Consider the following 17,952-nt stretch of genomic DNA (forward strand, 5'->3'; position numbering starts at 1 on the left):
AGGAACTCTCTTCTTCGAAGGTTGTTCGTCAACTTCACCTGGATCATCTCGTCTAATCTTGTATCGTAGTGCATTACAGACCGGGCATGCTTCTAGGTTCTCGTACTCCTCACCACGATAGAGGATACAATCGTTCGAACATGCGTGTATCTTCTGAACCTCCAGTCCTAGAGGGCATACTATCTTCTTAGCTTCGTGTGTTGTTTTGGCAACTTATTTTCCTCCAAGAGAATGTTCTTTAATAGTTTCAATAACTCGTCAAATGCCTTGTCACTGACACCATTTCTTGTCTTCCATTGCAAGAATTCAAGAGTGGTACCCAACTTTTTGTGCCCCTGTTCACAACCTGGGTACAACGGCGTCTTGTGATCCGCTAGCATACGTTCCAATTTCTTGACCTCCTTTTCACTTTCGCAGTTCTCCTTGACGTCCCGCAACATCTGACCAAGATTATTTGCAGCGTCGTTATCTTCAATAGCCCTGTCCACCTCGCCCGTTGTATTTCCTTCAAATCCACCGTAATGAGCCCAGTCCAGAATGTTCTCGTCCTCTACTTAATCTTCTTCCGCTTGAACCCCTAGCTCTCCGTGTGAGGTCCAAACATTATAGCTCGGCATGAAGCCCGTCTTAAACAAGGGAAAATGAATAGTTCTTGATGTAGAATACTCCTTCTGGTTTTTGCATTTAGTGCATGGACAACGGGTAAAACCCTTATGCTTGTTAGTTTCGGCTACCCTCAGAAAATAATGCACGTCGTCGATAAACTCTTTCGACCGCCGATCCGCGTGCATCCATTGCCGATCCATCTACATGACAAGCACAAAAATCGATAAAAATAATCCACGAAAGTAAAACCAATTAAACAATAATTTTATATAATTATTCATGTAATAATTATAAAATAACATCACATATTACTCATGTTTTTTTATATTTAAAGTTGTAAACAAATATTAAATTGGTTGTACTTATTTTAATTTCAAATTAATTTAGTTTTCTATTATTTTAGACTAATTTTCTATCTTTTTACTTTCTCATCTCTTTTATCATAAGTTTTTATAAATTTCTAAACAAACCTATTTTCTATATTTTTTCCCTACACAAACTTTCTCTCTCATCACCTTCCATTCAAGTTTCTAGAGGCAAAAAAAAGTATAGAAAACTAATCTCTAAATGTAAATGCCAAGCAAAAAAATAGAGGAGGATAGATTACTAACCTTTTATACACCTCAAAGTTGTATATTATCACCAAACCAAATTCACAAAAAAATGGCAGCACCTCCCCTCTCCTCTTAAAAGAAATGAAGCCCTGCTCAGGATGAAGGAGGAAGAAGAAGATATAGGCATGCTAACTATAGATCCAGGAACTAAAGATTGGAACTTTAGTCCCGGGACTAAAGATCCCTGGGGGCCTGACAACCTCTGATAATCGGCGAACCGGGACTAAAGGTCACAAAATTCCTTTGAACTTATTAACCAGGACGAAAAATGGTTTTTAGTTCCGGGTTTTTTTTTGAACCGAGGCTATTGCGGAATTTGACTGACTGGGCAAAGATCACTTCTCCAGTAGTGAAGGATCCACCGGCACCGGTGACGGGAGGGGTGGATCTGGCGCCCCCTTCCCCTTCCCCGCAGGCCGCGCGGATCCCGTCGCCTCTCCGTCACCCCACTCGCGTGGATCGATCTAGCGCCCGCTCCCCCTCCCGCGTGTATCCTGGCCACCGCCTGTCTGCCCCTCACGCACGCGGATCCGGCACCCGCTCCCCCTCCCACTGACAATGTGGGCCCACAAGTCAGCCTGGTAGTTCGGTGGGAACGGTCACCACGGTTGTTTTCTTTTTAATATGGCATAGATATCGCGTGCTTTAGTTATGGAACCGCCGGCTATATGTTTCCCTTTTTGTCGGCTCTGTTCCCTTTCGGCCAAAGGAACCTCCTCAATCCTTTCTAATTGCTATTCATCCCCCAGAAATATTCCCACCCGTGCATTGCATGATCGATCTCGATTACCAAAGGGATGATAATGCATGTAGCACTGCATTCGTTCGTAAATATAAGCATTTTACTTAGTGCATCTTAATCGATTCAATCCTACAAAATATATATATACATATAAACCATTTATATTATTAAAATAGATATCGAATATACTATTTATATTTGATTACATATAGACTTGAATAGGTGGTAGGTAGGGGTGAAAAAGGTAGGAATCAGTAACATCTCTTCGGAAGCGACGCTTGATCGGTCGATAATCGACTATATTTATCATTTAAACTACTCAGCGCCGATATTAATACGATGCATAAAGAAATTAGAAAAAAAATTCATAAATACCCAAAAACGGTACGGTAAAAAAGGTGCCCTATATACGAAAACGGCGCTCGGTCGATCGGAATTTCCGTAACTGTTTTCACCCCTAGTTGTAAGGATAGGGTTAGAGTCGGCTTTGTGACCCGACAACCCTTTAAATGGAGAAAAATGCGTCACAATATAATCATAACGACTATAATGTTCTAACAATCTAAGCTTTTATCAGTATACAATACCTCCTTAATTATTACTACCACTCATATGGAGATGGTCGGACCAACGTAGAAGCCAGCTAATTTAGAGTTGGCATCAAACGTTGAAATAAACATTAATTAGTACATACATGTTTGATCACAGCTAAACTTTTATTCAAATTAGCTTGTGACCATTGATACAGGGATGCCAGCACAAAAGTAAACTGGCATAAAACAGTTTCTAGAGTTGGCACTGACGTAATTCAACGAATGAGCCAAGTATATGCTGCCATGCTGGTGCCTACGCGCAACATTTGTTGATGTATAATATTAGTACAAAACTTAGTATAATAGAACAATGATCGATAGTTTAAAAAAATATCGTAATATTTGGTATAATAACTTACTCTACTGCATAATTATCATCGGATCATAACATACAATAATTGATGAAATAAACTATGTATATTCAAAACTCTTCTAATAAATAATTTAAACAGATCACTCGTCTATCATAAAACCGTACTTAGGGTGTTTGGATGGTGGGATAGGCTCGGATAGGATATGGCCGCCCAAATTTTGAGGGTGTTTGGATAAAGGGCATCAATAGGATATGGCCACCACATAGGAAATATTCTCTTGGGATGCCGGCTCTGTGCATCTGGCCGAGGCGGCCCAAGCTCTACGCGAGTCACGCATGTGAATGCCTCCGCATGCCCTCACCTCCTCCCCATCCCTTTTCGGGGCCTGCTAATGGGCGGGTGATCATGGGGAGCGATCACCCCGCCCCTCCCCCCTAATACTCCTCTCTTCTCTCCTTTCTACTACAATTTTAAAAGAAAAATAAAGTTAGTACAAGAAAATTAGAAAAAAAAATCTAATACCCTTATTCACGGGCATAGATCTTATACCGTAAAACTTTGCACGTATAAAATTTATTCTATATAAAAGTATTTGAATCCAAATTCGAATTTAAATCGGGTATATAAACTTTTGACTTATAAACTTTTGCTCTATAAAATATAGATATGTAAACTTTCGGTATATAAACTTACCAAAACAGAAAAGTAATGTAGTGCTATATAAAAAATATATGAATTCAAATTCGAATTTAAATCAGGTATATACCCTTTTGACTTATAAACATTCGCTTAGATGTGTAAATTTTAGGTGTATAAACTTTAGATGTAATATAAAATTACTAAAACAGAAAAGTAAAGTAATGTGGTGTGAAAAAAAAAAGTTGGGAAGGGGATCCGATCGCCCGATCGCGGGGCAATCGATCGCCATTAGTCTTTTCGTCCCTTCCCCTCTTTTCTTTCCTCTCTTCTCACCGGTTTCATTTGTGCCAAAGCCATAGAGCTCTCCTCCCTCCTCTGCACACACCTTCCGGCGGCGCACCAGGCGGACTCGAGGACGGAGTGGGAGACGGGCGGCGACTCCGGGCGGTCGCGGGCGGCGACTCCCGGCGGCGCGGCGGCGACCTTCCCGGCGGCGAGGGCGGCGACTCTCCTGACGGCCCAGGCGGCAAGGACCTCGGGGGCAACGAGCAACAAATCTGGGCATTCCATTCCTCTTCAAATCAAGGTATACTACAAATCTGAGCATATTACTTGTATTTTGGGGATTGATTTGTTTAGATTTGAGTGCTTTAGTAGTTTCTAAGCATGTGCATGAATGGTTGATAGTGCTATATTTGCCATTTTTTGATATTTTGTTCAGATCTGAGTGCTATATGTTGTATGTCTCAATATATGTGTGTATGAATATGGTAGACCTGATTTCGTATCAAACTTTGGCATTGTAGATGGACAGCAGAACAAGGTTTCTGATTTATGCGGCTGCATCGTATATGTTGCTGCCAATGATGGCTATGGTTATTGAGTCTAGAAAAAAGAAAAGGAAAAGGGTTCCAAGGAGAGAAGGGATTACCTATGGGCCAATAGATGAAAGGGATAGGAAAAGATTTGATTATCTTAATGACAAGATTTGGAAAAATGATATCATCTGTGTGAACATGCTTTGGCTTAAACGAGCACCTTATTTTCGTTTTTGTAGACTTTTTAGGGATCGTGGCTTGCTTGTGGATACTATATATATGTCTGTTGAAGAGCAAGTTGCTATGTTCTTACATACAATCGGGCACAATGTTAGAAACAAGGTAGTTGGCACTAATTTTGATAGGTCCGGTGAAACTGTTAGCCGATATTTCCACGTAGTCCTTCGTGCTATTGGTGACATGAGAAAGGAATTAATAAGGTCACCATCAACAACGACTCCATCAAAAATTCTAGGGAACCCAAGGTGGGATCCTTATTTTAAGGTATGATATATTATGAAGTAACAACTTCCACTGGAATGTAACTCCAATGCATAGTAAAACTATAAGCTCTCAAGGTGGCATGTAAAACGGATAAAAAATAAAAAGAATTTAGGGGAACACATTCAAAAGGTCACTAAGGACAGATCAGAATAAGAGCTGGAATATAATGCAAGTTAACAGAAACAACCAAAACAAGCAATGAATGCAACAAAAAGATCACAACAGTAAACTCAAAACATAAAACAAATCGCTAAATACTGTACTAGTAGAATGGTAGTGGAACCAAAAGTTTGTGACACATTAAGGGCCTGCTTGGGAGTTTAGTTTTTTTTTAAGTAAAACACCTGTAAATTTGGATTACCCAAAAATAACAGTGAAACCCCCTCTAGGATCTACTTCATCTGTTTGTAAGAACTGAATCCTACATGGCCATAGCAATGTGTATGGACATTTATGTCTAACAGAAATTTCAGTTCATAGGATCAATCTGGAACTACAAATTTTGATAAACAAATATATTCAGATTGAATCTCATTGTTCATCAAAATTTCAGAACAGAACGTCAAGTTGATGCCTTATTCCAACCATTCAAAGAGTAGCGTGAGTATAAACGAGGATCTGTCAGCCAATAGCTCGATTATTGCGCTGTCTCCGCGGCGTGTTCGAGGTAAAATGTCTCCGTGGCGTGTTCGAGGTAAAATGTCTGCTGCGCTAACATGGGCAGGTGGGTGCGCGAGAGCGAGACCAATGTTTTCGTCGCGTGTCAGTGGTGGTGGGGCCATGGCGTGTGGGGCCTGCTTCCTGAACCAGGGATTTGCTTTGCTTTGTGTGAATGAGATGGATCGTGCGCTGCAGTGTATGATTTGGCTGGTGTCGAAGGAGGAGGTGGTATGCTACAGCTACACGCTGTGGTTACCAGTTTTCTTTTTCTTTGACACAACCACGTGTCAAAGAAAAAAAAACTGGTAACCACAGCGTGTAGCTGTAGCATACCATCTCCTCCTTCGACGCCAGCCAACTCATACGCACTGCAGTGCACGATCCATGAGTTAAAGAAAAAAAACTGGTAACCACATCGTGTAGCTGTAGCATACCACCTCCTCCTTCGACGCCAGCCAACTCATACGCACTGCAGCGCATGATCCATCTCATTCACACAAAGCAAAGCAAATCCCTGGTTCAGGAAGCGGGCCCCACACGCCATGGCCCCACCACCACTGACACGCGACGAAAACATTGGTCTCGCTCTCGTGCACCCACCTGCCCATGTCAGCGGAGCAGGCATTTTACCTCGAACACACCGCGGAGATATATATACAGCTCATCCATGATTTCCTCCCCTCGATTTCTCTATCGGATTCCAAAAAAAAAAAGAAATTCTCTCCACAGATTGATCGATTTCTCCCCCCACCGAATCCACGAGATTTCAGAGATTTCTTCGCGGCGCGGTCAGTTCATCGTCCCTTCCGTTCGTCGGCCTCGCTCGCCACCGCCTACGCCTCCACCGCCGCCATTTGGGAGGGGAGGCGTGCGTCTCGAGGTCGTCTGGTTGACAGATTCGTCCTGTGGATTTGGAACATTTTTTTTTTTGCTTCACCCCCGCAAGTAAGCTTCGATGCTTTTCCCTCGCGAATCGAATCGCTCGGTTTTTTTTCCTCCTGTGTGCTCGGTTTGATGGCGACGTGAAGAGGTGGGCGTCGCCGTCGAGGTTGAGAGCAGCCGCGCTGGCGATCACGGGCGAGCCATTTGGGTTTTTTTTTCCGGTCGTTTGGTTTCCACCGCCGCCGCGTCGTCGTGGGTGTGGTTTTGCTTTGCTGCAGCAGCTAGTGCTGTGTCGTCGTGCGGCTTGGGCATTGCGGTGCCCGAACACATCGCCTTCGTGGGTGCCTCTCCCTCAGGCCGCCACCCCGGCGCTTCCGCCGTTGTCGCCAAAACCTTTTTCCGCTCCCCACCGCCGGGGCTACCGGGGTGTCCTCGGTCTGCGCCACCACGCTGCCGAGGGGAATTGTTGATCTGAACTATCGCCGGTGGGGCGGCTTCATTCATTCTGAGTCACCACCGAGGGGCGCCATAGATATGCTCCATCACCGGTCCTTGATCTGTGTCGCCGCCGCCGCTACCGACGTGTCCTCTATCTGGACGACACGATTGATCATAGTGGCTGCGAAGCACATCGGTGGCTCGGTAGGTGAAGAAGAATATGAGGATTTCCAGCTTGAGTCAGTTGTTTATTTTGTGTGTAAATTTTGGGGACTCCGTCAATAATCGAGCTATTGGCTGACAAATCCTCGTTTATACTCACGCTACTCTTTGAATGGTTGGAATAAGGCATCAACTTGACGTTCTGTTTTGAAATTTTGATGAACAATGAGATTCAATCTGAATATATTTGTTTATCAAATTTTGTAGTTCCAGATTGATCCTATGAACTGAAATTTCTGTTAGACACAAATGTTCATACACATTGCTATGGCCATGTAGGATTCAGTTCTTACAAACAGATGAAGCAGGTCCTAGAGGGGGTTTCACTGTTATGTTTGGGTAATCCAAATTTACAGGTGTTTTACTTTACAAAAAAAACTAAACTCCCAAGCAGGCCCTTAATGTTTCACAAACTTTGGTTCCATTACCATTCTACTAGTACAGTATTTAGCGATTTGTTTTATGTTTTGAGTTTAGTGTTGTGATCTTTTTGTTGCATTCATTGCTTGTTTTGGTTGTTTCTGTTAACTTGCAGTATATTCCAGCTCTTATTCTGATATGTCCTTAGTGACCTTTTGAATGCGTTCCCCTAATTTCTTTTATTTTTTATTCGTTTTACATGCCACCTTGAGAGCTTATAGTTTTACTATGCATTGGAGTTACATTCCAGTGGAAGTTGTTACTTCATAATATTGGAGTAATATTATATTCCCAAACTAGTGTGTCATGTTTGTCTAAGCCTTGCTCTTTGATATCTGCTATTCTGTTCTACAATCTTCTGGCATGCAATTATGAGTTAGCTTAACTTCCTGAGTTCAATTGTGCACTGCTCTGAGAGAGTATAAATCAATAAGTTCAGAACGTAGCACCAGCTTTGACAATCATGCGCTGATTCTTGTTACCCTGTTTTCTAACTTTGCAACATTTTGTACTGCTTTGACAAGTATTTAATATTTGCGAGTAGTCTATCAAGTTTTGAGTTCAGCAGAGATAATAATTTCGAGAGTATTTGTTTGCAGGTTGTCAAATGAGTGACTCAATAATCTAGAAAATTTATATCATGAGAAAAATGTGCCATTCATGTGAATCGGAAGATGCAACAATGGATGGGGTCGATGATGGCCTTATCTGTAGTACTTCTTGCTATAAGATGTGTGGCCATGCTGACAAATCTTCAATAATTGATGGTGAGATTGGTTGTCCAAGCATGGAAATAAGCCCTTGCAACACTCCTTATGGCACTCCTCTTTTTAGCCGAGAAAGTTCTTGTTCAAGCTTTGCCAGTTGCTTTTCAAGCCTCAGTGAGTGTTGTTGCACTGTTCTCCTATAGATGAAATGCTGTCATTGATATCATTTGCTATTTTTTTTGCTAGCATAACTAATATTTTTTATGCCATTTATTTCCTAGATGACTACCTAGTTGAAACTGACTCTGAAGAGGAAATTGAGGTCTTAGATACTGGCCAACTTCATCCCGGCATCTTATTCTCTGATGAATCGATGGAGCAAAGAACAGTGGGTTCTGTACAAGTGGAAGAATGTCAAATCAGTCATGCTGCTGTTGTTGACGATGATTCTAGTATTTCCATTCCGACAAACCAGAACATTTCATCTGGTCAACAGCAGTTGGAGATACATCTTGATGCTACCAATGAAAATTCTGTTCCATCCAATGTTATTATAGATGCAAATGTAACGGATCCTCATCAAGATGTCATTTCCAATGGTGGACTTATAGAAGCATGTTATGGTGTACCATTGGATGATATTGATCTCAAACAATCCAATATCTTAGATGGTGAAGAGATTACTAGCCTTCCTATGGCTGACAATGAAATGACTCCACTGAATGATCAAATTATGGACCAAATTGATGATATGAAGGAAATTAGTACTATAGTTTACAACAATACAATAAGCGCTGAGCAGCATGCAAATTCAGGTTCAGAGTTTGAGAAAGGAAATGAATCCAGTGAAAACCTTTATCCGCTAGTAATGCCCAGTTTTGATACAGACCCTCACATTTGGTTACCACCAGACCCAGTCAATAAGGACGATGACACTGATATTGTTGCTAATAACGATGATAATAGTGACAACAATGATAGTTGGGTACAGTCAAGTTTCAATATTAGCTTTGATGCAAAGAGAAACAAGACTAGTTGTGAAGACCAATTGCAGAAAGCAATGTCGGAAGTTATGAATGGGCAATTCAAGATTCTTGTTAGTCGTTTTTTAGCTGCTGAAGGGCTCTCTTTGTCTGATGGAGAAGCTGACAAGAACTGGCTTGATATCGTTGCTTCACTATCATGGCATGCTGCATTACTTGTCAAGCCTGATGCCAATGTTGGAAATGCAATGGATCCTTGTATGTATGTTAAGGTGAAATGCATAGCTTCAGGATCTATTGAGCAAAGGTAACTTACCAACATTCTTCCTCATTCTGCTTTTTTTCTTTGCTTAGTCATGTACACATGCCTTAACTAGCTCCCTTTTCTATCTTTTTTTTTGACAGTGAAGTCATCAACGGCCTTGTTTTTAAGAAGAGCGCTGCTCATAAGCAGATGCGTGCCAACATGAAGAATCCTAGACTGTTACTTCTGCAGGGTGTTGTTGGCCATTCTTCTGCAGGGCTATTGTCAATGGATTCAATGAAACAGGTGTGCATGTATGCCCTTAGTAGCATATTTACATTATGTACAGAGTTATGTCATATGATACAAGATATGCAAATTTCTTTTCATTGTCATTGATCAGGAAAACGATCACTTGGAGAAAATTCTCAGTGACGTAATTACCAAATGCAAACCTGATGCTATATTGGTGGAGAAAGCAGTCTCACGAAATGTAAATGAATATATTCATAAACAAGGAGTCACTGTAGTTAGTGACATGAATATCCGTCGGCTGGAAAGAATTGCTCGTTGCACTGGTTCTCCAATTCTCTTGTTGCAGAATGTTCTTGCAACACCCAACCTTATTAAACAGTGCGAGTCTCTACATTTTGAAAAGTTTATTGAGGAGCATAATATAACTGGAGGAGGAAAGAGATCAGCCAAAACTTTGTTATTTCTGGAAGGTTTTCGAAAGCCTTTGGGATGCACGGTATGTTCTTTTCCTATCTTGTTTTTAGTTTGTAGGTCATCTGTTCTCTTTATGTAGGACTGATCTTCTCATGGTGGTCAGAGTTGTTCTTTCTCTGATCCCTTGAGCTGCATTTAGTATATTCTTTCAGTATATTATTTACATTATATGGGTTAGCCTTCTATGATAAATATTTTTTTCTGCCATTTTTTTTTGACAAACTGGTATATATAATGATAAAATATAATCCTGTCCATTTGGAATCAACAAAAATATATTAATTAATTTTGAAGCTAATGAATTTCCTTATTCCAGACTTGACATCATGATTTAGACTGAAATTGATTGAATCAGATAATATAATCTTCATTGTTGGGGTTCTGAATTAGAATCTTACCTTGCATTTGTTTGTGTTATTTAGTGAAATTATGTTGATAGAACAAACCAATTAGCTTTTTAAATATACTTTTCCCCCATGACATTAGAGCTTCACACCTTGTTACCTGCTTAACATTGAGTTATATCCTAAAGATGTATTAGTACAGAAATTGGGACAAAGTTTCATAGATAGGATTGAGTTGCTCATATTGATATTGATTATAGTATTTCTTTTTGAAGAAAAAATAACTTTGATTTGTGCGACAATGTTAGCTAATAGCTATATATCACCCAAATTGCTTTTAGGGGCTTTATATGTTATGCACGAATGCATAAGATATGAATTGTTACACCTTGGATGTACTAAACCATTTGTGTTAATGAATTGAAACAAAATCTAATCAGCTTAAAACTATTTTGTAGATTTTGCTAAAAGGATCAACAAGTGAAGAACTGAAGAAAGTTAAGCGTGTTCTTCATTTCACTGTTTTTGCAGCTTATCATTTGATCCTTGAAACTTCATTCTTCGCTGATCAAAGGTTATTTGCAACGGGAAAAAATGCCATGGAGAAAGGCAACTGTTTGAAAACTGATCGACAGCTGCTTGTTCCTTGTACTGCTGCTCCGTCCTCCAAATTCTGTTCTGATATTGCACAAAATAGCGACCCCACACAACATGCTTTGAACATTCTTGCTTCTGATGGACAGTATGTTAATCAGGATGATTTTGTTAATCCAGAGAAATCCGTATGCATGCATGATTCCAAAATTGAAACATCTAGAGAGCACGCGGACAGAAAACTTGATGACAGCAACAACATTCAGTCATATTCATCATTGCCAGTTCCTGACCCCTCGAGAAATCTTATTGGCGATATGTCGTTAGATTTTGCCAAATTTGCATCATGTGATGACTTTGCCGGTTCCACCTCTGGAGCTCCTTCAAACAATGGGGTTCTGCAGACGAATGGGGCGGATGGCAAAGATTGTCTAGAAACTATTAGTGATGGAATATCTACAGGGACTAGGACTTCTTTAGATTCTCAGAACATATTGATTTCGATGTCTAGCCAACATATCAGAAACCAAGCAATCTGTGAGCAGAGTCATCTTTCCCGCATAACTTACTACGGGTATTTTGATACATCACTTGGTCGTTATTTGCAAGATAGTTTACTTAATGAGGTCATACATCTTAACTGCTTGTTGATTTGGCAGATGCTTATTTTATCTTATGATGTTTCAATTGACAATATATTATTTGCAGAAACACAACTGCTTATCTTGTGGTGAACCCCCAGAAGCTCACATGTACTCTTACACTCACCACAATGGCACTCTAACTGTTCTTGTGAAAAGCCTTCCCTTGGATGTAACTCTTTCTGGTAAGGATCAAGGAAGAATTTGGATGTGGACTAGGTGTTTGAGATGCAATGGTAAGCCCACCCAGAGGGTTATAATCTCTTCCTCTGCGCGTAATCTGTCATTTGGGAAGTTCTTGGAACTCAGTTTCTCAACACATTCTGCTGCTAAGAAGCTATCAACATGTGGGCATTTGCTGCATAGGGACTGCCTACGCTTCTTTGGGTAAGTGCGTTCCAAGATGCTCTTACCTAAAGGACAAGTCTTTCCTAATGACATCACTAAAGTTACATTTTTCATGACTTGCAGAATGGGACCCAAAGTTGCTATGTTCAGATACTCATCTGTTGAAATATATTCTGCCTTTAAGCCACCATTGACTTTGGAGTTTCATAACCCAAACAAAAAAGAATGCCGGGAAGTTGAATTTAATAATGTATGTCTCTCCAAAAATTTTTTCTGAAACATCCTCTTTTTAGCTAATTACATATTTTAATCCTAATATACTTGGTTATTCAAGGTACTTCGAAAATGGAGGCTACTCTTATCTGAAGCCGAAAATAAAATACAAATCTTGAAATCAGGAGGCTCTGGTCAAGCCTTGGGGGAAAACACCAAAGTTTCAGTACATGAGGAATTATTTTTGGAAGTCAATAGGATACTTGCACAAGAAAAATATGAATTTGGGGTAAGCTTGATATCAACTTCTATTTTGTTCTCCTATTCCTTCCCAGAAGATTTGGATCTACTTTTGATATGCTAACATATCTTGTCAACACGAGGTTTATCCGAAGACATTTGACTTCCTTGTAAAATCTGGGACATGTGCTCACGAGATCCTTGGGTTGAACTGGCTACACCAGCTACTTCTTCTTGGAATTTACATTTGGGATGTCCGGTTGCAACATATTCTTCAATACTGTAAAGCTAACGCTGCATCTCTAGATAGTACTATCCAGATAAAAACACCAGAGAACAAGCCAAAGAATTCTGAAATAACTTCTGTTCATGGGGACACACTATCTCTTACCAACGTTGGAATGGAAAGGCAGGAAGCACGTATCGATACTTGTCATTCTTTTGATAGTTCATTTGGCGGTATGATTTTGGAGAATGAGCAGCTAACTGAGAAATCAGTAATCCAAGAGCCTGGGTCACATGTTAGTCCAGATCATTGTGAAGATGGTGGATCATATGAAGTCGACAAATATGCACATATCTCTGACAGTTTTTGTTTAGAAAAATTAAATGACTTACCAGTTAAGAATAATGAATTGCCAGAACTAGCCAGAGGTAATGAAATGTATCCTGTTGCCAAGCCAAGCAAGTGTTTTGATATATTCCTTAACCTATTTGATTTCTTAAGTAATGATGCCAGAATATGGGTCTGGGGTAGTTTTAGTCACCTGGAAAAGGAGTACAAGAAAGAGCTTCAGGGTGGTTCTTTGGACAAGTTTCATCTCATCAACAAATACATCCCCACCTTTTCATCACTGGTTCAGCTTAAATCCCAAATGGACATGGTACAGTTTATTGTTGGCCCTGGTGGTAGTATCTTGTCCATTGTTGAGGAAGAGGCATCTAGTATGATTGCTTATGCACTATTGATATCTGAGCAACAAGGAATATATTCGGAAGCTGCAATTGTAAAGGATGAAGTTATTGCTGGTAGAAAAATTGATAAAGTAACACCAATCAACTCGATCGGAGATACTCCTGTGCCATCTGCAATTTTATCTCCAAATGATTCTTTAGAACAAGATCATAACCTATCAAGAAATGTGTCATCGTTATCATCCGAGGAATCAACATCTGGATTTTATGATTCTTTTCTATCTGCCTTAAAAGATCTGCATCCTGAATTTTGTTTGAATAATGAAAAGCTAACTTTGAAGAGCAAATACACTGTTCTGTGTATATATGCAAAACAATTCTACGATCTTCGGAAGATTTGTTGTCCATCAGAGATTGCCTATATTTCATCTATAAGCCGTTGTAAAGAATGGAATGCACAAGGTGGAAAGAGCAAGGCTTTTTTTTCGAAATCAATGGATGACAGATTTATCATCAAACAAATTAAGAAGACTGAATTTGACTCATTCTTGAAGTTTGGCCTTGAGTACTTCAAGCATTTTGGTGTATCTCAGGCCTCAGTTAACCCTACTTGCCTTGCCAAAATTCTGGGAATATATCAGGTCTGCCAAAATTTTGAGTACTTCAAACATTTCTGTTGAATGTAATAAAAAACTACTTATAACTAATATTGTAATTCTCTCTAACAACCATGTCAGGTTAAGGAAATCAGGAATGGCAAGGAGGCAAGGACCAATTTCATGGTTATGGAAAATCTTTTGTTTGGACGTAATATAATACGGAGATATGATCTGAAGGGTGCTCTTTTCTCACGATATGTTCTTGACTCAAAAAATCCTGAGAATGTGCTGTTGGATCAAAATTTCATTGAAGATATGCGTGCTATGCCTATCTACATTGAAGGCAAAACCAAAAACCTCTTGGAGCGTGCTATTTGGAATGACACGGCGTTTCTAAGTGTATGTGTACCTATTGCCAGAAACAGATTTCTGCTAGTGTATATGTATTATTTTTCTTCATAAGAGTATATTGAGGATGCTAGCTCTTCTTTTTTTGTCCTTTTGTGGCGACATGATGATAGCTCTAAAGTTCACAATTTGCATTTCTTTTATTTGCAGCGCATGAATGTCATGGATTACTCCTTGTTTGTTGGAGTGGACAAACAGAAGAAGGAACTTGTGTTTGGAATTATAGATTATTTGAGGCAATACACCTGGGACAAACAATTGGAGTCTTGGGTGAAGACATCACTTTTTGTTCCCAAGAACCTATCTCCGACTGTAATTTCCCCGAAGGAGTACAAGATAAGATTCAGGGCATTCATGTCTCAGTATTTCCTATCAGTTCCAGATGCTTGAGTTGATGAGTTCTGAGGCGTTGAATACACTCTGGCTTTTGGTGGCTGAACTTATGTTGAGTATTGTTTGGTTAAATGCCTGTTTGGCATACAGTAAATCATCTCATGAGTTCAACTTTAAGTTTCATTTTATTCATTTTTTCAAGTGTGGGTCTATCACCATCCATACTGCTTCGCAGCTGCTGTACATAGCATTTAGGATATAGGTTCCCTGGGGGACCACAAATTTTAAGCAAGGGAGCGGTGACTGGACCTACATATAACCAACATGTTCCTTTTTTGATGAGCATTAAGGTGGAGTTCACCTTTTGGACAACTAGCTTGGAGTGTTATAGAGAATATTCATGTATTCATTTGTGTTATTAGGAGTAGGTTTCTGGAATCAAATACATATCTAAATATGTGTCAATTATAGCTTGTTGGTTAAGCATCCATAGTGGTATGACGTGTTATTGTCGTCCTAAATTCCTAATGCTATTTAAATCAGTCAATGTCTCTTATAAACTGTTCACTTATTTATAAGTTACCTCCTAAAAGATCTGTGACAGGTGATCAATCGAAAAAAATATTTCCATGATTTGTTAGGATTTAGAAAAATGAGTTGTGATTAATCTGCATATATCCGGACAATTGTATTTTGTTGATTTAGATATATGGACAGAAGTATATTTCTCCTGCACCTGTGTAAACTTTGGGGTCAACATCCAATCCTACACTTGTACCTTTGCATTCTTTAGCTGTTTACACAGGTCTCCTCCCCAAAGACCACCACGGGACTTGAGCTGCCTTCTGGTGGTCATGTAAGCTGTCGATACTGCACACCAAGTGGTAAGCTGTCTAGCGCTTCTGTATTCATTGAGATGGAGATGTCGTATATGGTGAATCCACAGACTGGGTATGTTAACAAGCTTAAGGAATGGGCAAAGATTTCTACACCAAGATTCTCATATTTACCCAGAGCGGGATTTTACATGGATGAGGCTCATTGCTGATAAGTGCGGTGCGGTGCTGTGTTGTGCTCATGTGCAACCCGGCGCACATCAGCAGGCTTGTCACCACGATGGTAAATAACTACCAGCATGGAACATTTATTTATCTTGTATGTGTAATGTAGCAGAATCTCTCATTAATACAATCAAAATTAGTTGCTAGAATTGTTTTGCTTCTAGTTGCCCTGGAAACTCATTGCAAAAGAGCTTCAATCTTTTTGCCTTCTTAGTCACTTGGCCATCTAGTAAGGCATGTCTGTTTAAATCATTGAATGTCACAATGCAACCTTTCCTTGTTTCAGGTTTTTAGGGTGACAAATATGTATATGTTTTTGTGTACGTTGATTAGGTTGATACTATAGTCCTGATGAAACTATTTTGAGGTATCATATTCAAACTGAGTTTGAACTTAGTTTATCAAAGATCATTCTGATTTTCAGAATAACAAAGGTAACATTTTGAGGTATGTTTACATGAGCATGATATAACTACAAAATTATATTTTCCACCAGTCTGGACAGGCTGATTCTTAAGTTGGATCAATTCCATATCAAAATTATTGGGCTATTTATGGTTTTTTCCTCTGGTGATGGAAATCATTCTGATGGACTAAGTAATCAGCATTTCTTGTTGTTATCAACTGCAGTGTCTTGTTAATTTTTACACCTTTTAGAAACTGCACTCTCCAAGGGGCATATACACAAGATAATATCACAAGATAACTATTTCTTAAGCAGATTTATTGGTACCATTTTCATATGGCTTGTTGAGAATTGAGATAGTTTCCAAACTTTGAGAAAGTTGACTGTGAATACCATAACGATACATTTATAAATAGATAGAGTAACTTTTGTTACAGTTGTCGTAAATCTCTTTGTTGCATTTTTCATGTTTTACATGCTATCTCGCTTGGGAATGCAAGCAAGCCAGCCTGCAAGAGGGTTCAACGCTGGCTTGCTTGCATATTCTTTTGCTTCGTTACCCTCTAGAATTGTTTTATTTCCCTAATATGGGCTCCCCAGCTAATGAAAAGAAACTCCAGAATAATATGGGCTCCCCAAATAATGAAAAGAAACTCCAGAAAGGTCTTCTATGTTGCTGGTGCTGCTTAATTTGGCAAGTTCAATGTTATAATGACAATATTGTTCCATGCTCCACTGATACAGTTTTCTTATTCCTACAAGGTAGTCATACTTTGGTTCCTGAGCATTTGCTGTCTATTGATGGTTTGAATCTTGTTGCTTTTGCAGGAATGCCGTAGTCCCTTTAACCACTGCGATGTGGTTACATCAACTAACAAGAACTAACAGGTCCTAGAGGTGGTACAATATTTTTCAGGAGAGGAAAAAATTAAGGAAGAGGACTGTTCTTTTTTCTCAAGGGGATGAAAATGAATTGTGACTTTCAGGACAGGATAAATTTTGTTGTTTTCCATTCAAAACAACTATGCCAGGACGGGAGGTCCCCATGGTATATATTGCTTCCTTGGTGATAACTATGAAGCAAGTTGCAACACCTGAATATAAAGCATAGATTCAACAAGTTAAGAAAAATGCAAAAGTTTTGGCAACAGCTTTGCTTAGAAGAAAATGCAGAATTGTTACTATTTTAGATGATGGAAAATGATTAGTACATGCCGACTGGTGGGCGATGGCACAGATAACCACTACTTTGGGATTTAAGAACTTAAGGCCTAACCGGTATAATTGTGCCTACCATTTTCTTAATTAATTTATTTTTTAATCCGTGAGCACGGTTGTATATTCATTTCATTAGGCCTCCCTAGAAACTGAAATGTCATTGCATGATAAACATTTACTCCTTCCGGTTTCATAATTTTTGACGTTTTGGACAATGACACGGTCTGTGTTTTTCTATTATAAATATAATGTATTCCTTTCTTCCAAAAAAGTCTTATTTCTTTTTTCACCAGGATCAAGTTGTAAACGCATTCATCGTGTAACACAACCAATGAACATGCAACCAATGCAACCAATAAGTATTAAAATGACTTATTGGATTCCAATAAAAAATTTAATATAGCACATATTGACTCCAAATAGGACTTAAACTTTTAGAAAAACCAAAGAATGAAATAGGACTTAGAATTTTGAAAGGAGGGAGTATACAATAAGGCTCCCATCGGATGGCCTAATT

General features: G+C 39.4%; 1 protein-coding gene across 5 annotated transcripts; it reads left to right on the forward strand.

Moving 5' to 3' along the window:
- Positions 1-3,826: 3,826 nt before the first annotated feature.
- On the forward strand, positions 3,827-17,560 carry LOC127758215 (putative 1-phosphatidylinositol-3-phosphate 5-kinase FAB1D). 5 transcript variants are annotated; one of them, XR_008013664.1, is made up of 14 exons: positions 3,827-4,094; positions 4,315-4,830; positions 8,052-8,333; positions 8,441-9,449; positions 9,548-9,692; positions 9,790-10,137; positions 10,918-11,679; positions 11,762-12,081; positions 12,166-12,292; positions 12,377-12,544; positions 12,639-14,051; positions 14,148-14,408; positions 14,568-15,869; positions 17,046-17,560. XR_008013664.1 is itself a non-coding variant. In XM_052283840.1 (12 exons), exons 2-12 carry the CDS (start codon positions 8,093-8,095, stop codon positions 14,805-14,807), a joined length of 5,034 nt encoding a protein of 1,677 aa, XP_052139800.1. In that variant the 5' UTR covers positions 3,827-4,094; positions 8,052-8,092; the 3' UTR covers positions 14,808-17,560. The 5 variants fall into 5 exon arrangements, 1 of the variants encoding a protein (XP_052139800.1); XR_008013665.1 differs by having other exon boundaries at positions 4,315-4,331; XR_008013663.1 differs by lacking the exon at positions 4,315-4,830.
- The last annotated feature ends 392 nt before the right edge of the window (positions 17,561-17,952 follow it).

The sequence above is a fragment of the Oryza glaberrima genome, chromosome 12, assembly GCF_000147395.1.
Source record: "Oryza glaberrima chromosome 12, OglaRS2, whole genome shotgun sequence".
NCBI classification, from domain to species: Eukaryota; Viridiplantae; Streptophyta; class Magnoliopsida; order Poales; family Poaceae; genus Oryza; species Oryza glaberrima.